The following is a 10,800-nucleotide window of genomic DNA, read 5'->3' as shown; positions in this document are numbered from 1 at the left end:
GTGGGGGGGGGGGGGGGGGGGTAGAGGTGGAACGAGGGGGAAAAAGAGAGTAGAGGTTTATTACCTCCCGCATGAAGTTGCAAAGGGGACAAAAGTATGTGTGCTCCGCGTTAACGCACCGCGGTCAGAGAGTTAAACAGCCGGTGTGTACGGAGCCTTATAGAGAAACGGCGGAAACGGTCTCTCGGGACTCGGCCAATAATATCACCTCCGTACGCCCTTTGCTCTCATCTTCCTCTCCGGAGGCCCCCGACGTCACACGCACAATGCACTCTCGCTGCATCCGATGTGTCGCACTGCGAGACCATGGCTGCTTCCAGGGTGGGGGAGGCACTGTGCCTCCCCTCGCCCCCCTCCCTGGCTCTCCTCCTAAGCAATTCACACATTCCCACGTTCGTTTTGTAACGCATCGTCGGGAAAACATCGTCGAATTTACCCCGAAGATCATTTTCCACTCGGAGCTAACACGTTTTGGGACGTTCACGAAAATCGTTGATCTCGCACCGATTTCTCGGTGAGTTTCTCGCGGTTGTACGATCGATGTGTTTTTTTTTCGTGTTCGCGATAACTCTTGTGAATAAATGAAACTAAAACCACCGAGTCTCTCGGTCACGAGTCATTGAAACGCGCCGCAGATAGAATTGAACGGCGGCGTGACGTCAAATTAATGCGTCGTCGACTTCCGCTGATAAAGCATCAGTCGACTGCTCATTCTTGAGGTCTGAGCGGCTACGCACCGAGTCATCCTCCGTTCTCCGTTAATTCGAGGAAGGGAATGATAATTTTTTATTTCCCTCTGATGGTCAGTCCTCAACGCGCAGACGAATTGATCGCAGTTGCAGCGTTGCGATAAAACCGATTTTATAAATAGATACTTCCGTCACCCAGTGACTGTATCCTAGAGAGAAAGAGGGAGAAGCACTCCTGGTCTTGGCATAATAACGATGCATAATGATTATAGTAAGGACGATTGATTTGTGTCCGAGAGGCCCAAAGTCAAAACCTGTCGGTCCTGCCCACGCGAAACGGTCAGGTCCAAACTTTGATCCGTGTCCGTTTCGAAGGAGAATGGAGTAAAATTGTGTATGGTGGCTGACGGGGTCTGTTTTTTTTTAATGATGGTTTTTTTTTAATTTGTTGTAGATGAGCCAAGGTCACGGTGTAGATCCTGGGACGACGTAGGCTCGGCCAGGATGGAAACCGTGGGTCAGCCCCATCGGCATCCGCATCAGCATCCACCCCTCGAAGCAACCAGGTCGCTGCAATCTACGCAATCGGCGCGCAGCGAGGACTCCTGGTGTTCGGCTTCCGATCACGATCTCTCCTCGGACGACGAGAGCGAGAAGAGCAATATCAGTATTAAGTCAGTGTCGTCGCTTTGTTTTCTATCGACGAATACCTTTCGTTGGCGCTCGTGTTGCTTATGTATATCTTTTTTCGTATTTCAGAAGCAATCGCCAACTGCGCAACACTTTTCACAAGGCGCGCACGCTCTGCGACAAGTGGCGTTCTCAAAATATGAAGATCAACAGTGCCGAGCTGGACTCGCCAGGTCAGGGTAGGCTATCACGATGGTTCAGTATCCGGAGAGGTTCTGCGCATCACTATGACGTCGATTCCTCGGATACGGTGTCACTCACAAGTCCGGTCAAGCTGCCGCAGATGCCTCAGCTTTGCGAGGTACAGTTTGGTCTGAGCTTGCACCTCGTTTTTGTGCTGTCCTAGTATTGTCGTGCTGAAGAGAATATTATTTCCAGGTCGAGGAAGAGAATGGAGCCATGGTCCAGTTTCAGTGCATGCAGCAGCATCGACAGGCACCCCCGTCGCTACCACCGGCTCCGACTAATTTAACACCTCAGCAACTGAAACGCAGGCACATCGTTGCTGCTATCGTTCACTCAGAGAATAGCTACGTAGCTACCTTACAGAGGCTTGTCAATGTGAGTTCAAGCTTATCTTGTTAGTTATGGCACTTTGGATCGGGTGCGATTTCAGACAGTTTATATATTTATTGGGTCGAATTCGAAGTGCTTCGTTGACTTTGTTATTCTAAAAGGATTACAAGAAACCGCTGGAGGAGTCGACGCCTCCGATTCTAAGCCAATCGAAGATCGCCACCCTCTTTCATCGTCTTCCGGAGATTCTGCAGTGTCACACGTTGTTCAGAATCGCTTTGGCTGAATGTGTTCGATCTTGGGACAAGGATGAGAAACTCGGCGACGTCTTTGTCGCCAGCTTCAGTAAGGCCATTGTCCTGGATATCTACAGTGGCTTCATCAACAACTTCTCCGTGGCTATGGACCTCGCCAAACAAGAATCTAAGAGAAAGACTGCGCTCGCTGATTTCTTTAAGGTACGTCCGGCCTACATAACGCGAAGGAAGGAGATGAAAGTTTAATAATGTTATTCGTGAAAATCATTTGCTCAATCTTTTTATTGATTTTATAGGTAAAGCAAATCAGCGCTCACGACAGACTATCCTTCTTTGGACTGATGGTTAAACCTGTTCAGAGGTTTCCGCAATTTATACTCTTCCTTCAGGTAAGTCAGCCTATTTTTAAGGTCAACTAATGTTTTATACGACATTTTGGCAATCTTCGTTCTCTGTACTTGCGTCACTCAGTACTCTACTAAGATAAACTGGTAGCCTTGGTAAACCGACCCGGAGGAAGTAATATTCGGTAATCTTTTAAAATTTTTGACCAATCTCAGTGACCCAGTTTAAGTTTATCGATCGGGAGCGACTGTGAACGATCTGACAATTATGTGTTAACATAAATTTTCGTGCTTATCTTTTTTCCTGTTTGCGAAAGTTTACGCCCAAACACTCGAGGATCTTGCTACTTTTTTTTTTTCTCAATCGCGTGTCAAGGTATCAGCGAAACGATAAGGGACGGTCGACATTTTATTTCCTCAATAAGCATCACATATCGTGCTTTAATCTTTTTAAGATATTTTCCAAGTCAACATGTTGGTAATCCAAGATCTTTTTCTTGTAGGATCTGCTGAAGCATACTCCTCAAGGTCATCACGATAGAATGTCACTCCAGCTGGCCCTGACGCAACTCGAGAGCCTCGCAGAGATGCTGAACGAACGAAAACGCGAAGCCGAACAGTTTCAGGCGTTCAAGGAGATGCTGCGCCATGTATCCGGCAAACTATCCCACCGTCCTTTGTCATCCTCATCGCACTACCTCATCCGCTCGGATAACGTGACGCAACTGGAGTTCAATCAGAATGGAATGATAACGAAATCGAAAAGACGCAGATTATTACTCTTGAATGATCTCGTTGTTTGTATATCCGTTGCTCCAAGGTCATCCGAAGATTTCTCAAGCAGCGAGAGGCTCAGCCTCAAGTGGTCGTTTCCTGTTTCTGACATAGAGATACAGGATACCAGCACGAGTCCTACCTTAAGCAGACTCCTGACAGCAGGACTGAATAAGGGCGGTAGCTTGAAGTCGGATCGCAGTGGCGAAGGTGGCCAAGCTGGTGCGGATAACTTGTGCGTGGAGATGAGCGACTTGATGCACGATTATGAAGTCGTCTCAAGGATTAACGACCTAGTGGCTCAACTGAAAGGCTCCTACGATCATCTTACTATTGACAATACCAAACAAATTCTACAGAGCATTCAGTCCTCTATACAGAGGAAGGACGAGGACATGATTTGGGCTGATAGCTGCTGCCTGCAGCTGATGACCAAACAGGGACAAATGTACACATTTCAAACTGAGAATCCTCTGGTTAAGAAAGACTGGATTACGGAATTGAGACTCGCGCAACTCGCACTGGATCCTAATAATTCACCAGCTTGGGAGATTCCTGAGCAGGAGCAGAGACCGTCAACGAAGATGCCTTTGTTCGTCAGTTCACAGCCCGTTTATCATTCGCAGCATCAATCGGAAGTGAGTATACGAAAACAAGATAGTGTGTTTAATATTACGTGTCTTGGCTGTTATTAAACGATGATCGATTTGTTTAGGTACGCTGCGGTTGTTATTATACAACGCAGAATCCAAGACCGACAAGACGACGAGGACGTACGCAGAGTTACTTATGGATTTGTACGGGTGATGGTGTATCCAGTCACGTGACAGTTTTCGGCCAATCCACAACGGCCTCGACGACTTCGTTAAAACAAATCACGGCCTTTGACCTGGTGGAGACTAGAGTCGCAGCCATAGAATACGTGAAGGGACTTGGAACGGACTATGGCGATCTCGTATGGATGGGCACGGACTCTCGGAAGATAATGATCTACGCTGCCTCAGAACCGGAAAAACAGGAGGAACTGGGCAGCTACCCCGTACCTGGTCCTGTGGTGCAGATAAAGCATCATTGCGACAACGTATTCGTTGCTCTCGGTACCGGGTCGTTACTCATGTTCAAAAGACAGTTCGACGGATCTTGGCTACTTCGTGATCCTTCTGTAATATCACTAGGAACTGATCCAGTGTCCTGTCTAATGCCTATAAATAGTTCGGTGTATGCAGCTTGTGGGAAAAAGGTATGGGTATTAAATGCAGGGACAGGTGAAGTCACTAAGAGCTTCAGTGCCCAGCACGAGCACGTCGGTAATGTTAAACTAATGGCACATTCTGGGGTTGGACTCTGGGTATCCTTAAAGAATTCCAGTACAGTCTGCTTGTATCATACTGAAACCTTCAAGCACCTTCAGGACATTAATATAGCATCGACTGTTCTCCGGGTAACGAAAGCAGGCGGGGCTGCCTCTTGTGGCGATAATTTGAATAATAATCAGTCTGCCGTTACGGTTACGGCTCTTATGGCTTGCAAAGGCTTACTTTGGGTTGGCACAAACGTTGGAATCAGTCTGACGATTCCTTTACCGCGACTAGAGGGTGTTCCAATTATTAGTGGGAGGGTCAACATATCCTACCATGCACACTTTGGTCCTATTACCTTCCTGCTGGCTGTACAAACTAACAAGAGTTCGCCCTGTACCAAGGAAGAGGAAGATGACACTTCGCAGAGAAATAAGGATCTTGACACTGGACAGCGTAGGGATCGAAGCAGCTTGGATTCTTCCCTGTCAAGTAATATGCTTAAGCTTCGGCAGCAGCTTGCAGCCAGTCCAGTATTGTTACGCAGAAAACGTAGCAAAGAGAACGAGTACCGAGGATCAAAAACTTTACCCAGAGGATTAGGCTGTGGAGGTGGTCTACTTTCTAGTTCCATATCTAGCTCGCAAAGTTCTGGAGAGAATTGTGACGTGTATGGACTCTATGGTGAACTGATGTATGTCAAAGACTATGAAAATGAAAATGGATCTGGCATCGATCCCATTTATGAGACCCTCCGAAGGAGTGATCCAGAACTCGCAGCCATTCCTAACAAAGTCAGTACTTTGGATCGAAGACTCAAAATGAAAATCACTAGACCCAGGTCCCTGGATTTATCCAACTGGTCTGTGGATTCGCATGCAAGCTCATTGTACACCTCTTCTGGGTCTGAGGAGAATCTCTCACTGAAGGCTGGAAAGCTCTCGAGGAATAGTAGCAGTGCTAGTCGCACAGGACCCTATGAACAGAATGTGACTGCTGTCCAAGAGCCACAGTCTAAGAACAAAGCATCCGCTAAGAAGACTCAAAAACAACAGCAACAAGATCAATCTAAGAAAACAGTTCTTACTCTCATGGGTGGACGTGGTTATATTAATTGGCGGCAATTAAACTCTCAGGCTCTACCAGACAAGAGTCCCAAATCCATCTACTCGTTCAAAGATCCTAATAGCAACGACGCGCACATTGTCCTCTGGGAGATGAAATTATGATACCCAGTACTACTAGGATCTTTGGACCGATCCTCTAGTTCCCTTCTCTAGGACCAAATACTGTACGGACTGATATTCTAAGAACCGTCTTTGGTGCTCGCTACGCCCACGTCTATGTAAATAATACATAGAGTATCAAATCCTTGAAATATCGTAGAGGATCTTCCTTGAGGATATTTTTTTCCCCAAGACAATAATCTTCAGTGTGGAAATCTTCCTTGATGTTGCTCAACGATTTTATCCTTAGGAATTTCGTGAGCTTCTGGTTGCTATTATTATACCTTTCAATACTAGGCGACAACATACATCTGTTTACGTTTTAGCTCGCCTAGGGAAGACTTAGACTTGCGATTAGAGTCTCTTAGAGGTAGCACTAGGGCACGAGTCTCATGAAGCATACGACGATCTGGGCTAAGATTCCTAGCATTAGAAGCTTAAACTTCTATTTACATATGACAACGCTTTTTCAACGCACAAAAAGGTGTGGCTCATTGCGCCTGATATTTTAGCAAGAAGTGATTAACTTTTACTTTGCTTTTTTTTTTGTTCCTCTACTTTACTATTTGATCTGTTCTAACGAATCTCATGATTTCTCAAGCGTTTCTTTTATACGATCTTGTATGGCCCACGATGCTTCGTTAGACCTATTCGCGAATTCTTTATCATATAATTAATATTGATATTAATTACCGTGCATTTAAAATTCATACCGTTACATACTTTCACGTAGTCATGCCGCTAACCTGAAGATGACTAGTAAAAGTTTATCTAAGAATTGCATGTAAATTTTAAAAAAATATATGAAAGTTCAGTTAAGTACACTCAAACATACAAGTATATTGCACTTATAAAGAAGAAGAAAAGCTAATTACTCTACGAAGTATCGTGTCGTCAAATGATCGGCCTTGATTAATTAGCTTAGAAAGATTGGCACCACATATGTCGGTTCCACATTGTTATCAGGTGAATATGTACAAATGTATTCCTTGTAATTTATAAGAGCCAAGAACAATCTCCTTTAACATATATTCATCTCAAGCAGCCAGTTGCGTGAGACGATGCACAAAAGTGCATTTGATTTGAGTTTTTCTTTTTTAACGCGAATCGTTTAAAATTAACTTTAATCGACATAACACGTCGGGATGATGTTAAAGTGTTTTTGACCATGTTATAAAATGTTTTCTATATACTGTTTTACATTTTATAACTGTTGCATGAGGGGGGGAGAGAGAGAGAGCGAAAGTGAAAGAGAGAAAGTAGAAGAAAAGAAAGACAGCGTGGCACCTTGAGCGGAGTTAAACTATTCTGTATTGTGATAAGTAACAAGGAGTTTATGTCAGTTACCCAGTGACGGAGAGCATATTATTGTATTTTTGCGTAGAAAGATTGAACAAGCGACTACGTTAAGTTTGTACTAAGGTCTGTGCCCCGATTTCTTGGAGTTCTGGTACATGCACTCGTAGTGTACATAAATTAGAGAGAAATGGCCATTTTTTTTTGTAAGCCACTGCAGCCACAACCCAATTTATACTTTGTACACTCTTGTTTAGACGACAAGCCGTACGATGATAGTTTTGTATTTATATGTTTCCATACGTATTGCAGATACAACATAGTTCAGCTATTATGACGCGCCGTAATACTTCATTATGTATATTTATTATTTAAATAAATTTAGAGTTATCTCATCGTACGACATTACACCCTATTCGAGAGTTTCACATATACGTATGTATAGCAACGAGATTTCGTATTCTTTACAGGATTGTGATTAATCTTTTGGCTGGTTATAAATGAAAATACCTTTTTTTTTCAATTAGAATCTAGACAAAATTTATTTTCGATCGTTTATTACTTATGAAAGTACATGTACGGGGTTAGATCGAAGTATTTTCTTCGGGGCTTCATTTTTGTTTTAGCTGGCCTCACGTTTTTGCTGAAAAGAAATTTATTTTTTTGCCTTAGACACGACATTTACGACTCGTAGTATTTATACAGACACTTTGGCTATGCTCAGTTGGTAGTGCATGTTACAAATAATCATGGAGTCATTAAAAATCGGTAAATTGTGTCATCATTCCAAAAAATCGTTCATATTAGCCTTAACTTTGATATTTAGTTTATGTAAAACTTACTGAATATTTTTCTTTTTCGTTTACTGAACACTAGACTGTCAGTCGTTTGCGCCATCCATTTTGTGTACCTGTAGACATTAATTTCTTTTTTTTTACAAACGAACAGAGCTACTTTGTTTTATCGTTTATTCATTGAAAACAATCAGTTGGTAGTGCATGTATGAATTAATCATGAATTCAGTATATTCGGTAAATTTGTCATCATTCTGTGATTATTTTTTGCGAATTAGGAAAGATATTTGTTTGCCTAGTTGGCCACGTGTTGACTTCTTTCAATTTGAAGATTAGTCAAAAATAAAAAAATATTGCAAACTATGAGTGCAGAATAAAGAGTAAATGAAAAACCATTGATTCGTTAATATTTAACATAGTCGGAAATATACGATGTTTATCGATGATGTTTCAAACATTCAGGATGTATAAAACGAATCCCGATTTCTACACGTTGAAATAAGAAAACTTGCTTACCCAAATTATAAAAGTTCCAAAGATCATCCATGATCATTGAAAAATTTGATTACACAATTCATTTTTAGAGTGAATTTGGATACGACTTTCCACATTCTTCAATTATTTTTCACTAGATCACATAGATGTTCACCCTCTGTCAGCTTCGCCAGGAATGAGGACGTACGGCCATTCCTTCCCTTCAGAATTCCTTCCTGCCCTTCCTTATGGCTGTATCCCCAATGGCGGACATGTTCCAGTCCCCTTAAGAATTCTGGATCATCATTGGTCCAATGTAGGAAGTAATAATTTCAAAAGTAAGGAAACTCGCATGCTAGAACTGCATCCGTCTGATGTGTTTGTCCCATCGACGGTTTGTCCAAAGCAGAATCAGGCAGGCATAAAACCAAGGATATGTAAGATCATATTCTCTCTCGTAGAACCCAGAGATGAGAAGGGAGATCCACAACACTACGGTTTTAGGCGATACCAAAAGCATGGCGCTGAATCCCAGCGGCGAGTCCGGAAGTAGAGTTACGTGATCATAGTCTCCGTCGATAATGCGGATCCCGTCGTGGCCGAACTAACCGCGATCACGAACGTGTAGCTTGCCGGGCAGAGTCCTCCGCTACTTATCGCTGGTTCCCAAAGCAACACTTAGAACAAGACAGCTCATCGGATATAGCCTAAATACTTGTTTTCTTTGCAATCCTAAATTCGATCGCACAGTGTAAGCTCGGTAAGTTTAATATGACAGAAGCAAGCAACTCGTGTCTGCCTGCACTGAAGCGTATGATGCCACCAGCATATTTAATACATATTTTACCGATGTTGCGTAGCAGAACGATTGTTAAAACCTATCAGGAACTGTAGAACTCCTCGAGAACTATTGAAAAAGCCTATTTTAAAGAGATTTTTAAAAAAAGTGCGGTGCTGGAGCTTACACCCGCGTAACACTTCAAGTACTCAAGTACTTCTCTCTGGTACTCAATGTTGGAGCCATAGTTCCGCCTGGAACTATTGTTAAATATAGCTTTTTTGGAAAAATTCGAAAAAAATTGTGTCTAGACTGTACCTGCTACGCACTTATATTGCATTTATAAAAAAACTGTGAAGGTACAAACGTGGCCCTATGGCAATTTGATCTGTGCCAGCCTCTTCTATAGACCATTCTGAGTTTCTGCATTAAGAGATCTTTAAAAATTTCAACGAGAAAGCCGTAGATCCAGCCGTTAACGAGCTTAACTGCTCTTCGACCCTACGAAGCGCCATTCCTGGGACCCACGCTGTGTTAGCATCGCCATATCAGCTCCGTCCGAGCGCCCAGCACTCCGCAAGAAAGCTGGGCTGAAGCGTCGGGAAAACTTTCTAACAATACCAGACTGGTTAGTGGATTTTCAAGTATAGAGATATAAGTTCTCTGGCTGACGAGCGACTCTATTTATTCCATCGAGGAAACTTCCGCGTGGCGACTAACCACTCACGCCATTGGACGACGACGGAGTGCCATCCGGTACCTGCCAATTTTACCTATTTTACCAATTTCCACCATTTCACCACAGTTCACTCAGTCGAGAAAAGGGCAAGATTCTCAAGTGGCGCAAGTTCAGCTCGGAGCGGAGGACGTGTGCGGTGACCGCGTACCGTCGATTCGAGAGGGTCAACGGGAGCAGAACGTATAAAGATGATGACGTGTACTGCGGTACTATGGAACTATAACCGACCCTGTGTTCTTCTCTCGTCGGTACGCTATAAACGCGGAATTGGCAAAATCCAGAAAACTCGCGTGGACGAGGAAAAAGTATTTAGTACACAGCGGAATCTGCGGATGATCACTCGGAAACAAGAATAGCCGGAAATATAGTCAGACACTACCGCGCAGTATGGGAACACTTTCGGAATTCATCGCCAAAATCTCACACAAATATAAGTCGGATCTATGCTATACTTCCGGTATCCGCTGAGTATAGCAAATTTATGGCTTTCAGCATGGCCGCTTACGTAAATGTTTATGGCGAGTAAAAAAAAAAAGGAAAAAAGAAAAAGATTCCGAATGCATCACCAAAATCTCACACAAATATAAGTCGGATCTATGCTATACTTCCGGTATCCGCTGAGTATAGCAAATTTATGGCTTTCAGCATGGCCGCTTACGTAAATGTTTATGGCGAGTAAAAAAAAAAAGGAAAAAAGAAAAAGATCACTTACCCCAGGATGACCCCCTCCCCGCTCCAGCACACCTTGGCAAAAGTGATGCCCTCCTACGACATGTTTGTCAATTACGACTCGTACAGGGTTCGTCAACGATGCTCTGGAGTGAAGATGCAGGCTGATCGGTGCACGGCAATTCTTCGCATTTCAGGATATCGTTGACGCACCCTGTAATGCTCCTAAAGCCTACGTTTCATTAGCACAGCAGGG

General features: G+C 43.5%; 1 protein-coding gene and 1 long non-coding RNA gene across 12 annotated transcripts in view; one reads left to right on the top strand and one right to left on the bottom strand.

Moving 5' to 3' along the window:
* LOC107269240 (rho guanine nucleotide exchange factor 10) overlaps window positions 1-8,279 on the top strand; it is a 24,025-nt gene extending 15,746 nt beyond the window's left edge. For 9 of the 11 annotated variants that reach the window (XM_015742867.2, XM_015742866.2, XM_015742865.2 and 6 more), the window contains 7 exons: window positions 1,144-1,363; window positions 1,449-1,680; window positions 1,758-1,940; window positions 2,057-2,353; window positions 2,449-2,541; window positions 3,000-3,908; window positions 3,986-8,279. In XM_015742867.2, the coding sequence (XP_015598353.1) occupies window positions 1,144-1,363; window positions 1,449-1,680; window positions 1,758-1,940; window positions 2,057-2,353; window positions 2,449-2,541; window positions 3,000-3,908; window positions 3,986-5,797 (3,746 nt within the window). In that variant the 3' untranslated portion in view covers window positions 5,798-8,279. Of the gene's footprint in view, window positions 1-140; window positions 515-929; window positions 961-1,143; window positions 1,364-1,448; window positions 1,681-1,757; window positions 1,941-2,056; window positions 2,354-2,448; window positions 2,542-2,999; window positions 3,909-3,985 lie in introns of those variants that run through there. The other 2 variants (XM_015742871.2, XM_025086509.1) reach the window with 2 other exon arrangements.
* Window positions 7,602-8,738, bottom strand: LOC107269249. Its single transcript, XR_001538016.2, has 3 exons — window positions 8,401-8,738; window positions 7,933-8,000; window positions 7,602-7,733 (listed from the first exon to the last, which is right to left on the bottom strand). It is a non-coding gene; the product is annotated as an uncharacterized LOC107269249 (long non-coding RNA).
* Between the last annotated feature and the right edge of the window lie 2,062 nt (window positions 8,739-10,800).

The sequence above is a fragment of the Cephus cinctus genome, unplaced genomic scaffold, assembly GCF_000341935.2.
Source record: "Cephus cinctus unplaced genomic scaffold, Ccin1 Ccin1_scaffold0617, whole genome shotgun sequence".
Taxonomy (NCBI): domain Eukaryota; kingdom Metazoa; phylum Arthropoda; class Insecta; order Hymenoptera; family Cephidae; genus Cephus; species Cephus cinctus.
This window is presented reverse-complemented; position numbering and strand designations above follow the sequence as displayed.